General features: G+C 47.3%; 1 protein-coding gene across 4 annotated transcripts in view; it reads right to left on the reverse strand.

Annotated features, from left to right (window-relative positions):
* Positions 1-27,208, reverse strand: part of NTRK3 (neurotrophic receptor tyrosine kinase 3) — a 382,386-nt gene that overhangs the window by 62,891 nt on the left and 292,287 nt on the right. For all 4 annotated transcript variants that reach the window (XM_030814963.1, XM_030814966.1, XM_030814962.1 and 1 more), the window contains one exon: positions 1,056-1,186. In XM_030814963.1, the coding sequence (XP_030670823.1) occupies positions 1,056-1,186 (131 nt within the window). The remainder of the gene's footprint in view (positions 1-1,055; positions 1,187-27,208) is intronic.

The following is a 27,208-nucleotide window of genomic DNA, read 5'->3' on the forward strand; positions in this document are numbered from 1 at the left end:
ATCCAAAAGTTGCAGAAACAAGAAATGCATTTGTGATCCCTCAATGCTAAGGATGGGACCATTTTGAGGTCTGGGTGAATGTCTTCACAGGGAGCCATATCTCTGGCATTGGTCAGTCCACATCTCAGGACACTGCAGACTCTACACTGGCCTCAGAAGCCTGCTCACTGCACCCAGTGAAGCCACTCCGGACTCCAGAGAAGGGCTCCAGAGATCTGTGCGTGCCTCCATGAGGCTACTTGACTCTTTTTATGTTAACCATGTTCAAAGATTTGTCCAATATTGGTTTACAAAGAGAAGCTGTTGACTGCTGGGTGGAAGAGTCTGGAAGGACAACTGGTCACATCAAAGCCCCTTCTCTCCTACCCCAAGCAATTCAGCTCTTGCTGCAAATCTGCCATGTGTCTCGGCAACACAGAAGCCCTGTGGTTAAGGGAGCCCTCTAGCAGCTGCCAGGAGGAAGTTTCTCCCAGGCATGCTGCCCCCTGGGGTCTGAACCTGAAACCCATGGGAAGTACCTAAGAATTTCTCCAACCTCACTCACTATTCTCCCAGTGCTAACCTCCTGCCTCCCTGCTGCACCCCCCTCCCTCAACATCTTCTATTCTTAGTGACGTCTGTGCCCTTGGGAAGTGGTTACCCAGTCCTCCTTAATCAGCCCACTCTACAACAGCTCAACTCCTAAGAAATGGCCATGTGACTTTCCAGGCACAGACAGCACATCCTGTAAAGCCACTACATGGTGAAGGGTGGAGTGTGGAGGGCCAGCGCTGGGACAGAGGTAACCACAGGGCCACCAAAAAAGGACCAGGGTCATTTACAAGAATAAACTTGCTCCCTAGCAGCCCCCTTAAGTGCTGCAGCCCTTGACCTTGGAAGCCAAAGGAAGTTGTTTTGGTCCCTAGGAAACTTCATTGACCTTGGAGCAAAGTCCTTTGATTGCATCTGAGAAAGCGAATTGAGCACTATCTTCTCAAATGGAGTGAGCCTCTTCCTTCCCTCCCTGGGCTCTCAGCCAGCCCTCCTCCTGGTGCCGGCATGCCTCTGGGGTTTACCTTCACAGCCACAAGCATCTTGTCCTTGGTCGGGCTGAGGTTGTAGCACTCGGCCAGGAAGACCTTTCCAAAGGCTCCCTCACCCAGTTCTCGCTTCAACACGATGTCTCTCCTCTTAATGTGCTGCACATCTGTAGGATGGGGACAAAGAGGAGGGCAGCAAATCAGTCCTCGTTTGGTGACACAGGGAGACAGAAGAGTAGAGAGGTCTAGACTGGAGAACTTGGTTCTGAGCCCACAGCAGGCAAAGGCAAACTCTAGCACCCCAACTTTAGCATAAAAACTGACATCCCTCTGTGGTTTGAGAGTATGGGCCAGAATCAAATCTCAATGCTGTCCCTGAATAACCCCTAACCCCTCTAAACCACAGCAGCCTCTGCTGGCAAATGGAGTTACTAGTTAATGCACAGGATTCTGGTATTAATTGGACAGAGTTGTTGGAGATAGCACAAAGCAGTCTCCACAGTTTTGTGCACATGAATCCCCTGGGAATCTTGTCAAAATGAAGATTCTAATCCAGTGGGTCTGAGAATCTATATTTCTAACAAACTCCCAGGTCATGTCCATCTGCTGTTGGTCACACTTTGAAAAGCAAATTTTCCAGGGTACAATCGAGAATCAGGTTGGAATCCTGGGTCCACTCCATTACTAGTTTTTTGATCTTGGGAAAGTTATTTAGCTCCAGAGCCTCCATTTTCTCATCTGTAAAATGGGATTAACAAGAACAACTTCCTTGCTGAATTCTTGTGCAGATTAAATGAGATAATCCATGTAAAGAGTTTGGCCCAGTGCTGAGGACAAAGTAAAGACGTAGAAGACATAGACACACGCATGCACACACACATACACATACACACAAACACACACACACAAAGACACACTGGGTTTTGTGGTAACATAAAGGGAGTAGTGACCCCATCACAGTGCCTGGTTCCTGACAGAGACTACTAAGGGGTAGCTAAGATTATCTTGGGGAAAGCCCTACTTGGCCAACCCTTCTCTGAAAGAGAGAAAGACCAATGAGATCACAGAAGGAAAGTTCAGAGTCCATCCAAGAACGAGGGTGTGTGCAGAGAGAAGGGTTGCCCCTGCCTCTGCTAATTTAGCAACTTAATTAAGGTCTGTCTGCCTGGAGAAAGCAGAGCTGTGACCTCAGCCCTCCCACCTATTTGGAAAGAAAGCTATGAAGGAGTTGTACAAGCAGTGGGCTGGTGATGAAAGGAACAAACCGGAGATTACTCACTGACCTTTACATTAATTGTTCAACAGGCAGAAGCCCATTAAATACCTGTATTCACATTGTGAAGAGCACTGCAGAGCCACAAGGCGGATTATCCCAAGTGACTTTGTCGAGAAATGAAAGCTGCAGATCCTGGGCCATGGCAGACCATCCCCGTAAATGAGGAGACATAATAGGGATGGAGGGGCATGGCTGGAAGCCTTGGGGTAGTGTTTTGTTGGTTTGGGGATTCCTTCAAGAATAAACTACAGGAATCTTTTTTCCCCCATCAGAGTCCTTGGTATCCCCACAGTGTCGCAGATGATCTGCCTAGTAAGGATTTGTGGGAGGAAGCATTTACAGACTATTATTGTCTCCTCCCCGCAGGACAGACCTGCTGGCGACTGCTCCTCCCAAGCCACAGGCTGCAATGTGGCTGCTACGCACTGCAGGGCTATGCCCCAGTCTTCACAGGGAGGGGATTAAAATTGGTTCCCTTCTTCACACTTTCTGTCTCTGTTTCTCAGCCTCTGAGGAATGGTATTTGTTGACCTTGGAGGGCAAGGCTAAAGAGTCTCCCACTGCAAGAAAATAGGAAGCCAGGCCCTCTCTCGGGAGGCCACCTGTTCCTGCTACCTAATCATTCCCAGGTGACTAGGGATGACACACAGGTTCTGCAAGGTAAGTGTCCTGGCATGGCCTGGGAGTGAAGACAGGGCTCACGATGGCAGCTGTACAATGTCAAGCCCACATCTCTGAACACGCCGGGATTGGGAACGCCTGGGAAGCCACAGGTGCTTGCTTCAAGACCCAGATCCTCCAAGAGCCTGTGCACCTCACAGAACAACAACAACAATGAAATCTTGGGTCTCAGATTTCTCACCTGTAAAATTGGTATGGGGAGAATAGTACGAGTTTAACTTACCTATTACCTGAGCATGGAAGTTTGTAAACCTTTAAGTCCTCCAAAATGTAGGCTGTGTTTTGGCATTTTCATTATTATTGATATTATTTTACAAAAAGGAGAAACGAGGGCCAAGTCAGGCATCCCCCACCTGGTGACTGAGCTGGGCATGGGACTCAGAGCATCAGGACATGGCAGGGTTGCCAAGTTACTTGGGGAAGAGCCCCGTTTGGCCCCAGACTCCACCCCAATCCCACCTTCCCTCTGCATTGTAATAGGAGAACTTGAGAATTGGCCAAAATCACCTAGACAGCTTGTTACAGCAGATTGCTGGGCTCCTCCACCAGGGATTCCAATCTAGTAGGTCCAGGTTCAGGCCTGAGAAGATGCATTTCTAAGTTCCCAGGTGCTGCTGGTGCAGGAACCACACTTTGAGAATCACTGGAACGCGGCTTCTTCAGTGGGGTGGGAAATTAGCCAGCTGAAGAAGTTTACCTTTACAACTTGGCCTAAACAAGCACCACACTCACACACAGTTTAGCCATACCTCACTTCCAGAAGCCCAGGAGAAGGTGAGATGTCCTGGGCTTAGCTCCAAGGTCCTCCTTCCCTCCCTAGCTGTGTGGCCTAGATTGAGTCAAGTCCCTTCTCAGAGGCCCAACTACTATCCATGCAATGCAGATCATGCCTCTCTGGCCTTCTTATTTTCTAGAAACATCTCTACAAAGGCAAAACAATATTATAGATTTTTCTGGGTCCCTAAGTCCAACTCTGGGCTGGGAGACCTCACCAGCTCCACTTAGAACACTCACTCCCAGCTATCATTAGTGCAAAATGGGAATGGAGGAGCTTTAAAGAGGACCAGACTGTTTTTCAGCTGCTGTGCCTCGGTCACATCTTGGAACCCATCCTTCTCCTCTCCCTCCCTCGGCAGCAAGAATCACAACCCCTGAGAGATTCAGACAAGCCAAGTGGGAGCGGCATCCAGGGAGTGGTTTCTCAGCCCTCCCTCAACATCCCAGGAGGGCCTGGCAGCAGCTGCAAACCCTTGGCTGCAGGAGTGGGGAAGCTGTGACAGCTGTGAGCCTTGAAGGTAGCAGAGGGCAAGTGACCATATTACTGGAAGCTCATCTGCTCTCTGCGAGCACATGAAAAAGCCCAAGCAGAAGCCTCTAGGGGCCAAAGTGTCTTCCCCAAATGTGCAAATGGGCCTTTTTCCGGGATGTGGAAATACTTAGGTGCTCAGAAGAAAATAGCCTTGGCTCGTTCTTCTTGTCTTCAGGGTGAAAGAATTCTGAAACCAACACCTGTCCTTAGCCCTGGGTAGGGTGGTGAGTGCTGGGAAGGAGCTGAAGGAGGAATGGGAAATAAGCACAGATTTTATTCGACCATAAATTCTCCCCCAGGAGAGGACTGGTTCCTCGTCATGAGGATAAGAAGCTCCACAAGGTAACCAGGGAGCTTTGGCAGAGACTGGCTGGATTTGGGCCAAACACATAAGGCAAATCACTTCCATGTGGACAACCCCATGCATCAACAAGACTGGAGACTCCAGAATACCATATGAGCAGCTTCTTTCACTGAACTTACCGAGGAAACAGTAGGGCAAAGGGAATTAACTTTCACCCTATGTATTCAACACCTACTGTGTGTTCAACACTTGATTCTCATCATAACCCTGAGAGACTGAGAGATAAGTGTTATCACACCCCTTTCACAGATGAGAAAACAGAGGCAGGGGGTAACTTGCCAAATTCACAGAGGTAAAATGCGGCCAAAGAAGGACTCTTGTTTATGACTCCCAAACCCATGTTCTTTCCTTTACCTTAGGCTGCCTTCGCTCTGTCTTCCCAGCTTTATGGCCACTAAAATGATCCAGTCCACAGATGCTTAACCCTCCATCTTCCACTACTCAACTTTCCCTCACTCTGCTCATCCTGGAATTCTATGACAGCATCTTCCCAAGGGCAAGGGCAGAAGCCCCCGCTGGAAGCCTTACAGAACAGACAAAGCCCTGGGGAGAAGAGTATATCTGGGGACAGAGTGCGGGAGGAACGGCCTCTGCTCAGGCCCTGGGGAATGACTGGAGTGAGCCATTTCACTTCTGACGTCCACGCGTCTATTTGGGTCTCTGCTTCTGCATGCTTTTAGCTCACACAGTGCTGTTCAGAGCTGCCTCTGGTGAAGCTATCTGACCCACACGCCAAAAAGTGATGGATTTTCCTAAGAGGAGAGGGCATCAATCTCCTTTTACTGCCTGGCTGGCTGGCCCAGCAGAGTCTGGGTCACAAGGCTCAGACATGGAGACACTGGAAGGGGAGGCAGGGAGGGGGATGAACACCCCAGGCCGTGGGAAGACCTCCCAATCTCCAACAAAAAAGGGGCTGCTGGAGAAAGCAGGGGGCTGCTATGTAATGGGAAGGGTTCTTTGGGAAATTAAAAGAGTTCCTGGGACCTTCTGGCCTGGCTTTTCCCTAATTCCTTTTTGTGAGACAGCCACCAAATGGGTTCCACCAGAGGAAGCCACCTGTAGATCTTCTTGTTCCCACGGGACAACCAGTTCATCTGACACAAGAACAGAATTAAGATTTCTGTGTTTTAGTGGCTGCTCCAATAATTCTTTCTCTGTAGTGGGGACCAAGATAACTATTCCATATGTGTGGGATTCACTTCTGGGAGGTCTTCCAGGCCTGCAGCAAGCGTGACCTAGAGCAGAATCTCTAATCCATTGAGGTCACTGGTCACCTCTGGACAGAAAACCTCAGAGCCCTGAGAGGTCAGTGGGCAGGGAGGGGTTATCCCTCATCCTACCTCTGTTCCCCTTGGCTGCCCTGTGAGGTGGGAGGGGAGGTATACACAGAGCTGCTGGATACACTGACATTGCTGGACACAGAGGTGACCACTGTCAGCTTCACCTCCCTGTTCTGGGAGAATGAGGGCAGGGAGGTGGCAGGCATAAACTGCTCAGCCCTGCTGACCAGGGAGGAAGAGAGAACAAAAAATCTGCCCCAAATGGCACTGCTGAAAGAGTGAAGTCTGGAAAAAAACAAACAAACAATAAAAACAGATCTCTATTGAAATCCTGACCCTCTTACTTACTAATTGAAACCTATCCTCTCCACGCCTCTAGTTCCTTATCTGTAGAATGGGAACATGGATATTGACTTGGCAGAACTGTTGAGAGGATGATTTAAAATTTTTAGATAATAAAGATGATATAAAATATCCAAAATATATTAGACATTTAACAGATATTTTTCTTTCCTTTCCAATTTTCATTTCAACTAAGAGCTCAACACCCATCTTGCAAATAAAATTGTGGCTTGGAAAGAAATGTGGAGAAGGATGATGATTTTCTCCTAAAATAAAATAGCACAAGCTTGCCCAGGAGTAAGCTGGCCCTGGCTCAGAGGTCACCAGCTCTGTCTGCGGCTGCCACCACCATGCCTGACCTCCTCCTCCTTCAGAGGCCAAAACAGTTTGCGGGAGGAGGTTGGTCAGACAGTGGAATAAAGACATCAAAAGGCAGAGACAGCCACCTACTCAAGATTGGTACTGATCAGTAGAGAGGAACCCGATTTCCCAGCGTCGGTGGTTATAAATAACAGTTATCCTGCTGTATGCCAAGCAGCAAATTCGGTCCCCAAAGGTGAGTGTGTGCGCCCAGTCACACTCAGATTGCCTTAACAGAAACTTGTTTGCCACCTCAGTGCTTTGGCTAATTATTGTCTTGGGGACCATGTGTGTGGACAGGACTGAGACAGTCCTTCTCTGAAGGTGTTGACTTAAGAGCCTCAGAAGCAGTCCCCTGCCACCGCCAGCAGCCCTGAGGGCTGGCCCCTGGTGGGAGCTCCTAACCATCCTGCCCTCCCCTCTTCCCTGGCTCATGTTGATACTCAGTTCCTAACTAGTTCCTGTCCTCATCACTGAGACCTCCCAGATCTTTCCCTTGTGGATTCCATCTCGCTCTGCACTGCTCCTTTAGCTTATTGTTATCCCTTTGTGCCCTTATTAATAATAAAAATAACTGCCATCAATTGAGCACTTATCCTGAGCCAGATACCAGGCTGAGCATATGATATCTTTACAGCTCTGTCTTTTGTGGTTTTTTTGTTTTTTTGTTTTTGAGATGGAGTCTCGCTCTATCGCCCAGGCTGGAGTGCAGTGGCGCAATCTGGGCTCACTGCAACCTCTGCCTCCCAAGTTCAAGCAATTCTGCCTCAGCCTCCTGAGTAGCTGGGATTTCAGGTGCATGCCACCACACCTGGTGAATTTTTGTACATTTAGTAGAGATGCCATTTCACTACGTTGGCCAGGCTGGTCTCAAACTCCTGACCTCAGGTGATTCACCCGCCTCAGCCTCCCAAAGTGCTAGGATTACAGGTGTGAGCCACCTTGCCTGGCCCTACAACTCTCTTAAACACAATATGTTGCTGTCCCCGTGCTACAGATGAGGGGGCTGAAGCTCAAGGTGGTTAAGTAACTTGCCCAAGATCCCCTAGCGGTTAGAGGTGTTCTGTGGGACTCTAAAGGCTGGGCTGAGCAGACTGTGCCACCTTGACATCCTTTAATCATGACAGCCCCCTTCAACCCCTGCAACCCCTACTTCAGAGAGAGGCTCTGCTTTCTGCACTGGCATCCGTACTTGGTAGAAACCAATAACATCTGTAAAGAGACAGTGTGTCACTTCATCCTGGAACCTAGTCTTGCTACCCTTGATTGCCACCACCTAAGCTCAATGTGAGCCACCAGTATGACATTTGAAGATAAAGCCAGCACCAGAATGCAGAAATCCAAGACCTTGCTGCCCCACCTGGAAACAGAGTTTCCAGGACCTCAGGCTCACCCATTACAAGGTGAGTCCTGAGTGTGACTACACACAGGAGGGAGGAGGGAGATTCTTGGCAGGAGAAGAGGGAAGAGGAAACAGGGAGAGGAAGGGAGGATCTGTGAGAAGCGTGTGTTTTCTCTGCACTAACCAGACCCTAGGGTCTCTGGCTGCCAAAAAGGCTCAGAAGAAAACATTAATTCAATACCACATATTTAATTACACATGAAATGGAATGTCTTTAAATGGAAAAGAATAACATTCCTGGAGCTCCATCTCTGGGTGTTTGAAGTGGCAGGAGGGAGACAGAGGGCCAGCTTTGAAGCTTTGAGGGGGAAGGAGACCACCAAGAGGGCAGGGCCCTGCCTGAGCTCAAGATACAAATTTCTGCCAGCCCTCGAAGAACTGCCCTCACACTTTCTCCTGGCCTCCTGGCTGGGTCTCACCTCACGCCTTCTATGAATGGCAAGCAAGAGGAGCTAATTGCATAAGGTATTGCGTAAGAGCATAGCCAGGCAACCATGTGCCCTGGCCAGCTACAGGCCCTTTGTAGGGGTCTCCAGCCAACCCAGTCAGTTCTCCACCTGGACAGAAGAGTAGAGCATGGCTAAACTATTCAAACCACCACTCCTGCAGAGCCATCCCTGGGTGATTTATAGATTAGGAGAAAAAAGAAGATCTCCTGGTTTCCTGCAAAGGACCTTTCTAAGAGAAGACATTTTGAAGGCTGGAGATCTAAGAGAAAAACTCTGCAGAATTTTTTTAGAGGTATAGAATTTAAAAATTATTAGTCAAGGCCAGGTGCGGTGGCTCACGCCTGTAATCCCAGCACTTTCGGAGGCCGAGGCGGGTGGATCACTTGAGGTCAGGAGTTCAAGACTAGCCTGGCCAACACGGTGAAACCCCATCTCTGCTAAAAATACAAAAATTATCCGCGCTCAGTGCCATGTGCTTATAATCCCAGCTACTTGGGAGGCTGAAGCAGGAGAGTTGCTTGAACCTGGGAGGCGGAGGTTGCCGTGAGCTGAGATTGCGCCTCTGCACTCCAGCCTGGGCGACAGAGCAAGACTCCGTCTCAAAAATAAATAAATAAAATAAAAAATAAAAATGATTAGTCAAATGGGGTAACAATGACTAGGGAATGGATTCCAGGTTGAATGACCACCAGCCCTGATTGTTGCTGTTGCTGCCCTGGGGCCAGGTTGGCTCAGGATTTTTTACCTAAGAACAAGAACCTGGATCTTTCTGCTGGCCAGTCCATGCCTCATCTCTAGGCCTTCTCTGGATTAGGTCTTCCCTCACACATTCTTTTCAGAGTTTGACATCTTTGCAAAGAGGCTTTGAAGGGTGCTGGCAGTTGCACAAGTCAAAAGGCCAAAAGTCAAAAGGCATGTGTTGCTCAAGTTCATAGGCTGGGCCTAGCACAGGGCCTGAGACCAAGTAGGTACCCACTAACTATATGATGAATGGGCAAATAAATTAAAACTCCCCTTGAAGCACTGCTAGAAACTAGCAGGGAAAACACTGCAAAGAGGGAGGAAGAAGGGAATCTGGGGGAGTGGCAAAAAGAAAGGAAAGATGAGTGAGAATGGGAAAAGAGCCAGGAAGTTCCTAAGAACAGACTTATTTATGTCCTGGCTCCGAGAATGGCCCGAGGAACCAAGATCGTATTGAACCAGGAAAGTACTGAGACCCACATCCTAACCCTCAGTGTCCGGCTCCCCAGACTTCTAAACAAAGTGCCTCCGTGGTCAGCTCTGAAGAAGCTCAGCGAATAGCAGTTCCCACTGTGGGGCACGTGTGCACCCTTAAGCTAGAGGCAGCGGTCTAGGACACCGAGACAGTGTGTTCCCACCAAGATGAACATATAAATAAGACACCCTGCTGTTTCTGGAAGCAGTGAAGAGAGGATCAGCAGAGGACTGTCTGTTCTGGGGCAATTTCCAGCTCACGTTTCCTGACACAAGAAGTTCAGAAGCTGAGGCTGAAGTTCAAAGTGTCCCTGCTCCCCAGTGCTACCCCACTGTGCTCCACCGCCATGAGCTCAGACACCAACCAACACCCAGGCTCCCAACATCAGCCTCCCTAACCACAGTACGCCTGCCCTTTCATACCCACTTCCGGGTCCTTTCCTGTGGCAAGAGTACCTCTGGCTCTCATTAAGCAGTGACTGCTCGAGCCAAGAATAAAGAGAAAAAGAACTCCCTAAGGAGAGCCATCTGGAATTGAGAAGTTAGGTGCTGAAAGATGAATCTCAGGCTCCGACTGAGAATCTGTCCCTCCAACAACTTGCTGGGCCCCCTCCTTCCTCTGCCTCTTCTGGCTTGACAGCGACAAACCCTCTTCAAAGTGCCCATATGAGGGTCACATCCCACCTCTCAATCTCCCCAGAGGCCCTTCCTTTCCAGCTACTACCCAGGAATGCTGCCTTGGCCTCTCATTCCTGGCATCTGACTCTGTCCCCCAAGCCCTCCCTGTGATGTCATGTTCTCACCAGAACACACAGAGCACAATGTGCTAAAGGCTGTCCCTTCCAGCGCCAGAACTCTGGGCCAAGACATAGGCTGCAGGGCACTGGAGCCAAGAGATGCAGCTCCACGCTGAAAGTCTTGAGGTCAGGAAGAGAAACACCTGTGAGGACCACAGGGTGAACCATAGAAGGGGAGACCAGAGGATCCCAGTCACCCATTCACAGGACACACCATTGGCCTTGCCAACTACCCACAACCATGGGTCCAAGATAAAACTGAGCTGCTTCAGGCAGGAGAGGGAGAAAGAGCATTATTTGATCTGTATAAGAGAGGCAGCAGCACCCCCCAAAATACAACAGACATGAAGAAAACAAGAAAGGACAGGAAGGGGACCTTGGGAACAAACACCAGGATCAGAGTAAGGGGACTGAGGAAGAACAAGGCTTTGGAATGAGGCAGAACTGGGTATAAATCCACTCTCAAGGACACAGCCTCAGAGGCCGCATTTGGCAATTTACTAAACCAGTCTCAAATGTTGTTTTCATGAGCGAAATTAAGAAAATATCCACCTCAGTGACTTGCCATGAGGATTCGGTGAAATTATGTGTACAGTCATACATTTGGAGCATGTCGAAGGAGCTAATGCCCATAAAAGTTTGGGAAGGAATACGCCAATTTCTTCCTCTCACCTGCTCTCTGCTCAAACCTGCAAGGATTCTCCCCGATTATTGTTACTGTTATTATTAAAGTGCTTACTGCATGCAGTTCTGATATCTTTAAATGAAGAGATTAGGTGTTTAAAACAGTTGGGAGGCACATAGTAGGTGCTCAATAGGCCTTAACATAGAGTATCCATGTCTTCAGGGCAGTTTTTAGTCTGTTATTTGAGAATTCTGATAACCTGGCCCAAATCCCCAGGCTTCATCCTCACAAATGTGTTAAATAGATCCAACAGATGGACAGGCTGGCCATCCACTGTCCTCTGTGCAACCATGTGAGCTCGTGCTGTGCATCTGTGTCCTAGCTTTCCTCCATCTGGGGTACCCGTCCCCACTTCCACTAGTAGAAATCAACCCAGTCCCCAACACGGGAAATAATCCTGTGTTATCCGTAAGATCATTTCCTGATCTTCTCTTTCTCTCCTCAGAATGTCTATTCCTCATGCAAAAATAGGTGTCCTGGGACCATCTCTGCTTATTTTGTTGCCGCCTACATAAGCTCACCTCCTGGGCAACTCAGAGAAAACCAGTTCAAAACAACCTTGACTAGAGAGAGTAAGTGGTGTTGGCAAAGACCAGCATTCAATTTTTATGTGATAGAATTTAGTTATACTAAGGCATAAAATTCCAGTTCATTTGTGGACACGGGCCGAGCCCTTAGACTTCCTACATTCACCAGGTTCCAGAAGAAAAGCTTGCTGGCCTGAAGAAGTCTGCTTACCCTCATTCTTTCCCCCAGCAATGAACTTACTGATGGAAAGGATTTTAGTTAATGCACAAAGAACCCTAGGAAATAAACAGGTCACCCAGTGAGGCCTTCCACAGAGACTTGGGAGGCCTTCCTGTGGAAAAGCCTAACTTTACTCTTGCTTAAAGCAGAAGGCTCAGACACCAGACAGAAGGTGATGCCCTGCTTCTGAAGGGAATGGAAGGCAGGTCCAGAGTCCATGGAAACGTAGAAACTAGTATCCCCATGTGGGGTCCTTAACCCTAAGGGTCTTTCTTCAAGAAAGACTTGGCCGGGTGTGGTGGCTCACACCTGTAATCTTAGCACTTTGGGAGGCTGAGGCAGGTAAATCACCTGAGGTCAGGAGTTTGAGACCAGCCTGGCCAATATAGTGAAAGCACGTTTCCACTAAAAATACAAAAATTAGCCAGGCGTGGTGGCACGCACCTGTAATCCTAGCTACTTGGGAAGCTGAGGTCGGAGAATCACTTGAACTTGGGAGGCGGAGGTTGCAGTGAGCCGAGATGGTGCCACTGCACTCCAGGCTGGGCAACAGAGCAAGATTCCATTTCAAAAGAAAGGAAAGAAAACGAAGAAGGAAGGAGAAAGAAAGCGAAAGAAAGAAAGAAGAAAGAAAGAAAGAGGAAAGAAAGAAAGAAAGAAAGAAAGAAAGAAAGAAAGAAAGAAAAAAAGAAGGAAAGAAAGAGAAAGAAAAAGAAAGAAAAGAAAGTCCTCTTTCCTCTTCTTCCTAAAGTGCTTAAAATCCGGTCTAGTCGTGAGCTCCTAGGACACACACGTGCCCCCCCCCCTTAAAGGGCTCTTGCCCTTGCACAGCGGGGAGCTCCCTTGGGCAGCTCTGGTTGCCCCAGTGGGGCTTCCTGTCTTCCCTCAGGTGTGCAGAGGGGCGCTGGTGATCAGCCTCCCTGCGAACCCCCACCTCCTCTCCCTGCCCCGGGGACAGACAGCTCCCTGTCCCTCCCTAACTCAGCCCAGCTCCCACAGGCTTCTTCTGGAGCCCTTGGTGACACAAAGTTATCTTGGCTGCCAGCTCACCCTGTGCGCACTCCATTATTCCCGGCACCATCTCCTTCCAGGTGACCTCTGCATTTGGACACCGTTTCCATCAGACTCTTTTGGAAGTCTCTGAAGCCCACCCTCCGCAGACTGAGGAGACTGTCCGGGAGTCCCGAGAGTCCACGCTGGGCCCTTTTCAAGGTATATGTTCCCATTCCCCACTCCCACTCTCGGAGCCAGGGCTTCTGCCAGGCACCCTTGCCTTTCCTGCCCTACCCCCACCGCCCTCTCTAAGCCTCTCGCTCTGGCCCTCACCCTGTATCTGATGGGGAACAAGGTCGGAGGCCAGGGCCTGCGAGTCCCAGCCACGCCGGCCCTCCGCGTGGGCAGCCAGAGCTCAGCGCAGCCAGCAGATTCGTTCCGCAAGGCCTCCGCGATCCCGGATCCATGCTTCCCGCTGTCGAAGCCCATTCACTCTGCCAGGTGTTTTCCCACCACATCCTCTGAGCTGACTTCTAAGAGTTTCCCCCACACCAGATGTTAAACGCACTGGCCGGTGGTTTTCTGGCCTGTCTCCTGAGCCTCCCCCACCCTATAATTCTATAGAAAACAACAAAAGAAAAAGAACTGGTGGAATTACGAGTGTCCCCATCTGACCCCTGGAATCCCTCCCCTGGCTTGGGGGTCTTGGATCAGGTCCATTTGTGTTCACCAAGCTCCGAGTTTGCTGCCTCTCGGGCCCTAGCTAAAGTCATCAGTCAACACTCACATGGATGGTGCTTTGGACCAAAGACGATTCTTTATCGTTTTCCTGGTACTGACAGAAACTGAGTCACATAGAGAAGTGTGAGGTTTCAATGATGTCAGTGTTATTTGTTCTTACTGGTCTCTGGGAAGATCCCAGACACTGGAGGTCAAGTGGTTTCTGGGACTGACGGTCAGTGGAAAATAGAGAAGGGAGAAATCTTCACTGAATATCACTAGACCTGTGCAGCTAATGAATGGCCACCTCTTATTGATAGGCCTGGACTTCTTTGGATGGCCCAGAAGAACCAAGGTGAGGTCTCTGGGGCATCAGCCTCAGGAACCCACATCAAACACACTCAGGAGCCCCAAAAGGAGCCACCCTTCCATGCTCTGCAGAAGGACCCCAACTCCCCTTTCTTATCAGCCTCGGGGACGTTTCCTCTCTGCTTTTTCAGAAGAGATTGCTGCTTGATATGGTGATATCTACACATTGTCTGCATGCTGTGGCCTCCTTGGGAATAGACCACTCCACTTTCTCTGCTTTCCCTGGGAATGAGCTCTTCCTAGCCCCCTTGCCCACCTGCCCCTCCTTCGTGCAGGTTATTGACCTCCATTGCCAGCCTGTTCTTTGCTGCCTTCTGCAGCTGCTCTGCTCCTGCCAGACCTTTTCAGTATGTGTGTGTGTGTGTGTGTGTGTGTGTGTGTGTGTGTGTGTGTGTGTGTGTATGCATGCTTTTTTTCTCTGAAATAGATCTTTATTGTAGGCTCTGTGGGCAGATGTGAATGGCTCCTTGAGCCTCCACTGTGCAGGGTTCAGGCAGGGCCCACGGCCTGGGTTGCCATCCCTCTCCTGCCGGCTCTCTGAGAGGTCAGCCCTTGGGCTGTCTTTGTACAGTCCTACAAATTCCAACTTGGAATATATGTGAGATGAGATGTTTCCCACACCAGCTCTTTACCCTAGAAACTAGCCCTTTCCCTCTATGTCTCTTCTCTGAGTACTTACTCATTTTCCCATTTTCAGTACAAAAAGTATGGAGGCTGAATGACCAGACAGCTATACCTCCTGCCTCCTGCAAATGTGTTTTGTGTCAATTACACATGGATATTCTCCTGTATAACTTCCCCTTATCTGTGAGATTTTGGAGTAAACATATGTGAATCTCCAGTTACTCTAGGTCGTGACTTAGGCAGAATGAGTTTGGAAATCCAAGTTATAAAATCAGGAAGGAATTAAATATTTGGATCGAAGACCAGTCATAGGAAAAAAAATATTATCTGCAACAGAGCAAAACCACTTGATAAATGTTTCATTGAAGAGACTTCCCCCAGAAAAGTTTCTAGCCGGCCAGGGTTTGGGAAATGGAATTTGCTGTTCAGTGCCCATGGTTACTAATTTAACGTGTGTGAAATGCCATGTCATCTTTTCACCTGATGTGCTGTCTACATTGTTTTCATTTAGTGGATGCTAAAAATAAACAGATCAATAAATAAAGTCATCTATAAGTGCATCCATAAATTCCCTGACAGCCACAGTGTCCGTCTTTTTTAGTAAGTCCTTTCATTTCTCATCCACAAGTTGCACAATTCTTTGGCTATAGATTTCCCAGGAGTGTGGTAAGGAGGAGTGTGAACTATGAGATGGGGCACTCCCAGCTCTGCTACTAACTAGCTGTGTGACACCGGACATCTTACTCAACCTCTCTGACATGACATTGCATTTGGGAAGTGTGATCTACTGCTGACATTTGTAAGCAAATGAGTTAATATTCATCTCTAAACCACTTAGCATAGTATCAGGCATGGAGTGCATGCTAAGACTAAGATTCATTTCTGCTCTGTTACCCGAGGCTGCTCAGTTTGAGCTGCCTTGTGCCTGTGGACACAGAGACAAGTATAAATTCAAAGGTCCTCCCTCCTTTAATAACACACCTACTCCACCTGCCCACCTGAAGCAGGAACTTGTCTGCAGAGGTTCTGCCTGCCACTTTGAGCTATGGAGAACTCTGATTGCCCCAGGCCATAGGTATTTAACTGGGGCCTTTGCTCAGCTTACACAGGCTGTTTGTTATCCGCTGCACGCTACAGAGGGTCAGGAGATTTGAGGACACGGCATGGCTCAGGGAACCTGGAGGGCAGCTGGCAACAAATGATAAACTCACAGCAGGTGGAAGGCACACACTGTGACCTTGCTGAGTGCCTTTCACATTGGCATAGAGAGCCCTACGAGTGGTTGAATGGGACTGCAGCAAGTGAGTAGCTCTGTGCCCGGGTCTTAACTGAGAAGAGAATGAAGAGAGCTGGAAATGTTCACCTACACCCACGCCTGTGAGTGACCCTTGCTCCAAACTTGCCAACAGGCACAACCATTGGCCCCATTCCAGCCCCCTGCCTAGTGGTACTGGGCAGAAAAGAAGCCAGTTCAACAAAGGAGATCGTTGTTGACAGTGATGGAAACTAAGGTACCAACCAGGGCTCTCCCACTTATTTGCTGAGGGGTCACATGTTGGTTCAATCCTTTTCATATTCAACAAAGATGTGTTAAACTTTACAGTGTGTGTCAGGAACTGGGCTAGCGTCTCCAGCAGGGAATAAGAGACTCTTCTGGTCCTCCTGGAGCTCACTGGTCTAGAGAAGAGGATAGATGAGTCACCCAGGAAATTTGAATACATTGTAATAAGCCCCGTGGTGGGACAAGGAGAGGACGGTTGGGGTACCGGAAAGTGTGTAAATCTAGATCTGGAGGGGTCAGGGTAGACTACCTACTCTCCCTGGGCCTCCATTTCTTTGTGTATAAATGGGAGAATACATGGAAAAATGACTTGCAAGCAATAGTCAGATGGAAACTGTTTTTTCATCTTCCAACAATAGCAATAAAAATGTAAAAGTGCCCAAATAACATACTGCAAGTTACTCCAGGTATGTACAAAGTGTGCTGTTCTGGTTTTTGTTGTTGTTGTTTGAGACGGAGTCACTCTGTCACCCAGGCTGGAGTGCAATGGCACAATCTCGGCTCACTGAACATTTGCCTCCCGGGTTCAAGCGTTTCTCCTGCCTCAGCCTCCCGAGTAGCTGAGATTACAGGCACGTGCCACAACGCCCATCTAATGTTTGTATTTTTAGTAGAGATGGGGTTACGCCATGTTGGCCAGGCTGGTCTCAAACTCCTGACCTCAGGTGATCCACCCTCCTCAGCCTCCCAAAGTGCTAGGATTACAGGCGTGAGCCACCACGCCCAGCCTTTTTTCTTTTTTTGAGATGGAGTCTTGCTCTGTTGCCCAAGCTGGAGTGCAGTGGCACAATCTTGGCTCATGGCAACCCCCACCTCCTGGGTAGAAGCAATTCTCCCCGCTTCAGCTTCCTGAGTAGCTGGGACTACAGGCGCCCATAATGCCCGGCTAATTTTTGTATTTTTTAGTAGAGATGGGGTTTCGCCATGTTGGCCAGGCTGGTCTCGAACTCCTGACCTCAGGTGATCCACCCGCCTCAGCCTCCCAAAGTGCTGCGATTACAGGTGTGAGCCACGCTGCTCTGATTTTTAGGGCAGGGGTGAGGTAGTCATTTAGGGAAACACTGTCCAGAAAAGCCCACCTCGTTCTGGTTATCATTTATCAATTCTCAGGACCGTGACTAAGACATCTCTGCACTGGGGGCGGAGCAGTGGGTTGTATTGCCTCCTCATCCAATCCTCTTAGCTCCAGCCAACCCCACTCAACATGACCCATGGAGCCAGACTGTCTGGGATCAAATCCAGCCTACACCAATCATTTCACTCTGAGATCTTAAAAAAGTTACCTAACATTTATGGTCCTCAGTTTCCTTAGCTGTAAAATGATATAATAATACTAGAGCCTGCCTCATAGAATTGTTTTGTGTACAAATGTGTTAGCATGTGTAAAACACTTAGAAAAAATACCTATTAGGTAAGCATCAAGTCTCAGCTATCATCACCATGGCAATTGTCTTCACATAATTATCACCAAGAAGTTCATTATTATGATGCCTACAGTACCATAGTGGGAGCATCTACACACTACATCCCTGTGGGAGGTTGTGTGGCTTCATTAAGAGATTGGGCTGGACTCCAACCCAGGTTCCACTGCCCCTGGCTGTGTAACCTCTTTGAGCCTCAATCTCCTCATCTGCAAAATGGACTCATTTTCCATCTGACTGTTGCTTGCAAGTCATTTTTCCATATATTCTCCCATTTATACACAAAGAAATGGAGGCCCAGGGAGAGTAGGTAGTCTACCCTGACCCCTCCAGATCTAGATATACACACCTTCCGGTACCCCAACGGTCCTCTCCTTGTCCCACCATGGGGCTTATTACAGTGTATTCAAATTTCCTGGGTGACTCATCTATCCTCTTCTCTAGACCAGTGAGCTCCAGGAGGACCAGAAGAGTCTCTTATTCCCTGCTGGAGACCCTAGCCCAGTTCCTGACACACACTATAAAGTTTAACACATATTTGTTGAATATGAAAAGGATTGAACCAACATGTGACCCCTCAGCAAATAAGTGGGAGAGCCCTGGTTGGTACCTTAGTTTCCATCACTGTCAACAATGATCTCCTTTGTTGAACTGGCCTCTTTTCTGCCCAGTACCACTAGGCAGAGGGCTGGAATAGCACAGTGTTGTGGTAGGATTGCCTAAGATCCTATATGGAAATCAGTCGGCACAGTGCACGTGGAAAACCAAGGAGCTCTTGGAAAATAGAGTGGCTATACTATAATTAGGTTAACACAAAGGAAACAAATGTTGTGCACTGTGAATCCAACTGTAGTCACTTCTGTAAGGTGGGGTGACAGACTTCACAGAAGTGAGAAATAAGTCTTTTTACTGCTGCCTCTGCCTCTCAGAGACTGTGAAAGAGGACCAAATCATTTTAAGCTTCTACCAGTTCTTTGTGCTGCTGGAAGTTACACCTGAAGTCGATGGCCCATTGTTTAGCAGAGCATATTAATTAGTCTGTGTAAATTCAAAAGTAGGCTCAACCTGGGAAAGCAAAGAACTAAACTGCTCTGGATGTTAGGGTGTAGTGGCTGAATTGCCCTGAGGAGCAATGAGTGAAGGGAACTCAGGGGTGACTTAGGAGAGAACAAAAGGGAGCCTATAAGCTTGGGGGTGGCCTGCTGGGGGGGTGGCTGGAGGTCTTTTAGAGCAGAAATGTCTAACATGTATTACATGGGAGTTTGTGTTGATTCATCATAAACTTCCCACGTAACGCTAAAATTACAGCAAAAGCCGCTCCACACACAATTCCACAAATTAGTGATTTCAGGGGCATAAAACACTGCATAAAAGGCGTGTTTCACATACAGGATGAAGATTCAGAAGAGCTGTGGCATATATAGGATGCTTAGTCTGTCTGTATTGACCCATTTCAATAAAAGGGAGAACTCTGATGATTTCAGGAGAAGAGTAAGATAACTTCAGCCCACCTCAACTCTGAGCATCCTTAGGATGGAATGTCTATTCTGGGTGGAGCTCCAGCGATTTCATCTGAAGGATGCTCAGATATCATCTGGCTTGTGAAATCAGCATTGTTGTCCAAACCCCTACTTGGCATCTCTGTTTGCGTGTCTAGTGGTCTTTCACGTGTAACACAGCCGAAAACAACTCTTGCTTCTTCTCCTTGAATATGACCTTCCCCAGGGCATCCCTATGTGGTAAGCGCATTCCCATTCACTCAACGGCTCAAGCCCCTAACCCAGGAGTTTTCCTTGATGACTGTTTTCTGCAGTGCTCCCAAGCCCATCAATAAATTGTGTCGACTCTATACCCAAGCAATTCCAAATCTGTCCACATCTGCAATAGACCCTCTGCCCCTTATACTGCTGGCACCATCCTAGCTCAAGCCATGAGGCTCTCTCACCTGTAAGGGGTCTCCTAAACTGAGCTTCCATTCTTCTCCCACCCCTCTCTTCCATCCCTCACCCCAACTCTGGGACATGGTCGGCTAACCCAAGTCACCTTTAAAAAACTGTAAAGTAGGAATCTTGATGTTCCTCCCCTGCTTCAAACCCGAGTTTAGAGTAAGAGCCCAATGCACTCTATCATTGCTTATGGAAATTGATTCTGCCTAGCCCTCTGAGCACATCTTCACTGCCCCCCCGCACCCTCCGCCCCCCGCCCCCCATGCATTCCCTCTCCACTCTACCCAATGCCCTTCCTTCTCAAATACATTCCAAGCTCAGGGCCACCTTAGAGCCATGACAGCAGCCACTACCTGTCTGTGAACGCTTGCTCTCCAACCACTCAATGGAAAGGAGTCACTTCCAGCCCAGCACACTGTTTCAATTCTCATGCTTCTCACTGCCACCATCGGATAATTATCTTCCTGACTTATTTGTTTGTTTATCATCTGGTCCCCTAGTGGGCAGACCTCTGGCTCCTTGTGTCTACATCAGTGCTGTACACAGCACCTCCGCCACCACCTGGTGGACAGTGGTGCTCAACAAGTATTCGTTAAATAGATGAGCGGCTGCCTTTCTGGGTTTTATTATCATTACTCCACAGGCTCCTGTGACTCTCTGGAAACATCAAGTGAGAGCTGGAGATCCAGCACCAACTGAGATGGCTGCAGCTTCAGCAGATCCGAAATCTGAAACCAAGGCAGGCATGCTAGTTATTTATTAAATCAGGGCAGTGCCCAACAGGACATCAATCACAGCTCTGAGTTCATATCGAGCTTAAGACGACAGTCATCTAAGCATAGATTCTACCAGCAAATACATAAACGTTTAAAGTTATTGAAAATCAGAAGCTCGGGTCTCGACCTTCATGGAACATCCCAGCTGCTCCTCAATCTGAGGCCCTACGCTCAAGCTAGAGCTCGATCATAGCATTAACTCATTAAAGGATTGACACCAACACAAAAGGGCCACTGAATCTACTGGAAAGCCCTCAAATATGTGGCAGTTTTGTGGGCTCTGCGACTCTCTTCATGGTTATGGCTAAGAGGGAGCCAAATGTGGAAGCTCCATCAGTCTCTGGGACACCATCCCAAGGCATCCTTGCATGGAGCCAGCATATCTTGGCATGGCCACCAAGTTGAATTCTCAGACATGTGGGAAACTGGAGATGAAGGAGGTTGCCTGCTGCCTTTCCCCAGCTGCATCCTACTAAAAAAAAAGTGAGGAGCAGACCCCAAATTTAGCTATGACGGCCAAGATTAAGTGTGTAGAGCACTTGAGTTCAGCCAAAACTTGTAATGGTGGAAATAGGCAGTGCTCTGCCTCCTTCATGAATGACTAGCTGTTCGTCAGTACCTTGTTTGGGTCCCCTCCTCGAACAAGACTAATCCAGGACATCCTGTCAAAGGGACCAGAGCAAAAATCTCCCAGTATAAATGGACTAACTCTCAGATGAGCTAAGGAAATAGGAAGAAATTCCCTTATTTCCCTCTCTCTTCAATTCTGCTTACCTCATCTTTATTTTTCCTCATCTTACATGAATTAATAACTCTTCTCTTTCTTCCAAGGTTGTAAAGTTTCCACTCAAGCTTTTATCTCATTTTTTTCCATCTACTTTTTGGATGTGGACCCATCTAGTACCCATCTCTCTTCAATACTACAAATCCCTCTTGCCCACTGACTTCTCACCTACAGAATAAAGTTTCCCTGCATCTTTTTTTTTTTTTTTTTTTTGTGAGGCAGAGTTTCGCTCTCTCACCCAGGCTGGAGTGCAGTGGCGCCATCTCGGCTCACAGCAACCTCTGCCTCCCAGGTTCAAGGGATTCTCCTGCCTCAACCTCCCTAGTAGCTGAGATCATGGGCATGTGCCACCACACCTGGCTAATTTTTATATTTTTAGTGGAGATGGTGTTTTGCCATGTTGGCCAGGCTGGTCTTGAACTCCCGGCCTCAAAGGATCTGCCTGCCTTGGCCTCCCAAAGTGCTGGGATTGCAGGTGTAAGCCACCATGCCTGGCCTCCCCCATCCTAATCAAAGTATTTCCTCGACCCTTCCTTTCCTAAAAATTAGTCCCTTTTCTGCCTTCATCACCAGACTCTGATGGGTAATCTAAGCAGCATGCCATGTCATTCTTCTGCTTCCCAATCATTTCTCAAGCCTCATTTCACTCTCACTTCTACCACTTCACCCCCCTGACTTTATCTGTTATAAAGTCACAGCGATCTCTGATGCCCAGGCCCAATTACTTTTTCCTAGTCCTTATTCAACACAAGTGAAGTTCAAATCCTTCACAGTCTGACTAATGCCTACCTGGCCTCTCTGATCATTAGCAACCTTGCACCTGATGGGATGGGGTACTCACTTATCTGGACAGACATAGGTATGATCAGGATTCTGAAATTCCAGAAAGCCCAGGGCATACGGGTACTTAACACAATGTGGTATATGGCTTCACTGTGCACGGCCATCTCCCTCTGAAGCACAGACCAGGTTTGAATCCACCATGTAAACCTGATGCATAGCCTACACTTGGCATTAAGTTTAGAGACTATCATTAAACTGTTGACTGTCATTAAAAGAAGAACATACGCCACCAACCCCTAAAAAACTCAAGCTAGCTATGTGGGTAGACTTCCAAAGAATCTGGAGACACTCCTTCTAGGGAGATTTTTTAAAGGCGCATTTAATTGATGCCTTAGCTAATAACTTTTTTAAATGAACCAATATTTTTTGAGCACCCACTTTTCTGGGCACTGTAGTATTAACAGGTTTGCAGATTGGCATACCAGCTATAGCAGGAGCTGGGGTGGGAGAGGGGAAAGTTAATCAGGCAGGAAGTAAGTCAGGTCTGAAATGGGCTGCAGTGGCAGGGCCAATTCCTGAGGGTGCAGTCTGTCCCCTAAAAGCTCCTGCTTTCTGAGCTGCAGCAGGTCCTGCCCAGGGCATGCCCAGATGGGCTAAGCAACGGATGGACATGGGTGTGTTGGTGAGAGCACCAGGTTTCCCTTTGGCCTAGCCATTAACCCCTGATTCAATCCACCTATAACTGCTTCTTCTCAACCCCATTGCAAGGAAAGCGATGAGCAGGTGCTCAGACTTCTTTCTCATGCTGTATTTCCTCGATTCCAACTACCCTTGCTTCCAGGAGCATGCCAGAGAGGTGGGCCACACATGCCTGAGTGGACTTCCAGAGCTGGCATCCATTGTCCCTCTCTCAGCCTGGCAGATAGGAAGGGCCAGCACCCAGGGATCTTGGGATGCACAAGGCATCTTGGCAGCCACCTCTAACAGATGACCAACAAACAGCTTGCTTGGGCTGTAGGAAGTGACACAAACCTAATTGCACTTATTGGTTTCAACTACAATGCTCCTCCCACACCCAGCTTTTTTCTCGCTTCCCTGTTGCCATCGGATCTTGATCCCTAATATCATCCCTTTATGCTTGTCTTGCCCACACATATGTTTGGGCCCTTTCTGCATCATCTGCTCTGCTGTCTAAAGACCTTTCCTTCCCCCAGGACTTCATCTTCAGCAGACAAGAGCTCAGGAACTCAGAAGAGGAGAGGAAGAGGATATATTTCTCCTGCCTGACCATCTTTGGCCCCATCCATGCTCACCTCCAGAAAGACACTAAAGACCATGTTTGTTAGAAAAAGAGGAGGAGAGGTATTGGAACCACAGCATGGGCTTTGCTGTCACCGCTGAGGGCTGCTAGAGAGAAAACATGGCTATCACTTGGCCTCAAAAGCTGCAGATTTAGATAATCTCACTAGCAATCTCTCAACCCCTTCAGCTTTCCTGTTGCTATTTCCTGAATTCCTTCCAGCTGGTTGACTTCTCTCCAGTTTGTGCCCCTCCCTTGCCTGGAGCCCAGATCAGTGGGTTGGCGGGAAATGCCTCACTCTGAATTGTCTGTGGCCTCTTACAGCCAGCTTCAATCTCTACTGCCATGCCCCACCCAATCTGTTCCAAGGAGGCTGCCTGCTTAAAGGCCAGAGCAAGAGGTCAGGATACATGGATACTACCTCCCAACCCTCACTCTGACCTTGAGAAAGTCATGGCATCACGCTTGGTTAACCCTCTGTAGGACATAGAGATTAGAGGCTTCACTCAGAATCCCATTAACATTTCTGGACTGTGCAGCTCTGAATCCCCAGCCCTAAAATGTGGCAAGGCTCTGGCCAGAAGAGCCCTTTAGGGAACAACATTATGTGAATGTTGGCAACACCTTGAAGTTACCTGAAAAAAGGTAATGACCTCTGCATTCAATGATGTTGCATCTTGGGGTCTGAAGCAATAATATTTCAGAAGGAGATAGCTTTCCACAGTCAGCTCTCTGTTACAAGATAGCTGTTCCTCAGGAGAATCCACTGGATACCTGCTTGGGGGAATCCACTGGATACCTGCAGTCCTCATCAGAGGTAGCAATGCAGTGACAGACATACTATCTCTGATGAGGGCTGCCACTGAGCCATCTCCCTTGTTCAGCTTAACCACCAAGAGTACCTAAATACCTGTGCTGTTTTTCATAAGAATGAAAAAATAAAACAATCCAAGTTTTCAAACACAGGGGACTAGGCAAATAAATCTGGCATGTCCACACAGTGGAGCATGATACAGTCATTAAAAGTCAAGCCATGACCCTCTGTTTATTAAGACTGTGGGGAACCTCATTCTCATATATGGACAGTCCCCCACTTACGATGGTTCGAGTTGGGACTTTTCAACTTCACTATGGTGTGAAATTATTCTGCTTTTCACTTTCAGTATGGTATTCCATAAATTACATGAGATATTCAGTACTTTATTATAAAGTAAGCTTTGTGTTAGATGATTTTGCCCAACTGTAGGCTAATGCCAGTGTTCTGAGCACATTTAAGGTAGGCTAGTCTAAGCTATGATGGTTGGTAAGTTAGGTGTATTAAGTGCATTTTCAACTTGTGATATTTTCAACTTATCATGATTTTATCAGGACATAGCCCCATGGTAAATTGAGGAGCATCTGTATTACTCTTGGGGTACACATTGTTATCACCCCATATGGTCAATATATACAAAACAGATATACCAAATAGCTTATAGGGGTCATACGGCTTTATGTTAATATTATATTTAGGTTCAACCACATTTATTTAGTTTCAATATATTTAGGATCAATCCATTTCTGTGATTTATAAGAGAAAACTATTGTGAAGAAATTAAATAAATTTGAGTACATCAATATAACGGGATAGTATGGATCTCTAAAACAACAATGAGAGATTTCTCTAAGAGCTCCAAGAAACTGGGGTGGGGAAGGGATTATCCTAAAAAGTGCACAATAGTATGTATGATATAGCTGCAGTTGTACCAAATAGAGAAAAAATAAACACGTGTATTTATATTTGTTTGTATATAATTTGCTTAGATATAACTCATAAGGACACTCAATAACAGAGGTTACTTATCTGGTAATGGCAGTGTGCTAGGAACAACTTGCCAATGAGGAACAGGAGTAAAAAAGGGGAGTGCTCTCATTTTATAGACAGATCAATCTATAGCAGTAATTTGGATAAATAATGATAATACTTCAATAAAGTTTACATATGTTATATATGTTTAGCTTATATATTATATATTTACTATGTACTATATATAAGCATCATTGAGTTCATCTATGCAAACTTTATTTTACATATTTATTATATAACTTATTTTGTATATATATATAAACTTTATTGAGACATTATTTTACATACCATAAAATTCACCTATTTTAATGTAAAATTTAACAACTTTTAGTAAATCTACTGAATGGTATGATCACCAGGATAAACCAGTTTTAAAACATTCATCACCCCAACAAGGACCCTGGATCCATTTATAGTTAATCCCTGCTTCCAACCCCAGCTTTAGGCAGCCACTAATATAATTTCTGTCTCTCCATATTTGCCTCTTCTTGACATTGCACACAAATGGCATCATAGAGAATGGGATGTTTTGTGTCCAGCTACTTAGCAGGTTTCTTTGGGATTCATTCATGTTGTAGCATGTATAAGTGCTTCATTCCTTTTTATTGCTGAGTAGTAATCCATTCCATGGTTACACCACATTTTCTTTCTCCATTCACCAGTCGATAAATATTGCATTTTTCTGTCCCTTGACCATTATGAAAAATGCTGCTATGAACATTTCTGTGCAAGTTTGTGTGTGCGTATATGTGTGCATTTTTTTAACCATGTGGTAAATATATCACTTTCACAAATTTTTTTTTTTTTTTTTTGAGACGGAGTCTCACTCTTTCGCCCAGGCCGGAGTGCAGTGGCGCTATCTCGGCTCACTGCAAGCTCTGACTCCTGGGTTCACACCATTCTCCTGCCTCAGCCTCCCGAGTAGCTGGGACTACAGGCGCCAGCCACCGCGCCTGGCTAATTTTTTCTATTTTTGGTAGAGACAGGGTTTCACTGTGTTAGCCAGGATGGTCTCGATCTCCTGACCTCGTGATCCGCCCGCCTTGGCCTCCCAAAGTGCTGGGATTACAGGCATGAGCCACTGCGCCCGGCCTCACAAAATTTTTTAACATTGCAAAAGATCAGTTAAATTGCAAATGCAATCTTATTTAAAAAGAGGTAGCAAAGTAATGTGTATGTGCACGTGCACATGGAATGATTTGATTCTGACAAATAAATAAGTACATAAAAAAGATTAGAAGGCAGAAAGCTGAAATGTTAACAGTGTTGTCTCTGGGTGATGGGATGGTGGATAATTTATGTGTTTGTGTGCTTTTCTGTATTTCACTGAATTTTCTACTGTGAATATAAATTACTTTTGTAATCAGAAAAAAGCACAATGTTATTAAAAGAAAAAAAATCCGTCCTATTCAATTTCTCCAGGGTCTTTACCTTTCTGTGACAAAGAGATATTCTCACAATAGTCCACAAATGGGGAGCCGGGAAGGGGCAGCCCCTCTCTTTCCTTTATGATGCTGGTCACGGCATCCAGAGAGCTGCAGATCCCCAGTAAATACCAGTCAATTGTGGAGACCTCGAGATCAGTATCTATGGCAACTGGGTGGGCCTGTAAGAGCATTGCCCCAGTGTGGAGATTGTCCAGCAGGAAGAACCTCCACAATCCTGTACCTCAGGCAGCCCAAGGTCACCAAAGGACTATGGTGTTTATTTACCCGGCAGTGGAGTCAGGATTTCCAAGGCTTGAAGGCAGCTCTCTAAACAATGGAAACTTTAAAGTCTTAAATGATCATTTTGATTATGCCATTCCTTGAACTGCCATTTTCATTTAAACATCTGCAGATCAATATCATGATTCAGTATTTTTAAGAACTTCATTAGGCTGGGCAAGGTGGCTCACGCGTGTAATCCCAGCACTTTGGGCGGCCGAGGCAGGTGGATCACTTGAGATCAGGAGTTTGAGACCAGCCTGGCCAACAGGATGAAACCCCATCTCTACCAAAAATACAAAAATCTGCCAGGTGTGGTGGTGGTCACCTGTAATCCCAGCTACTCGGGAGGCTGAGGCATAAGAATCGCCTAAGCCCAGGAGGTGGAGGTTGCAGTGAGCCGAGATCACACCTCTGCATTCCAGCCTGGATGATAGAGCAAGACCGTCTCAA

Source organism: Nomascus leucogenys, chromosome 6 (genome assembly GCF_006542625.1).
Source record: "Nomascus leucogenys isolate Asia chromosome 6, Asia_NLE_v1, whole genome shotgun sequence".
Lineage (NCBI taxonomy): Eukaryota > Metazoa > Chordata > Mammalia > Primates > Hylobatidae > Nomascus > Nomascus leucogenys.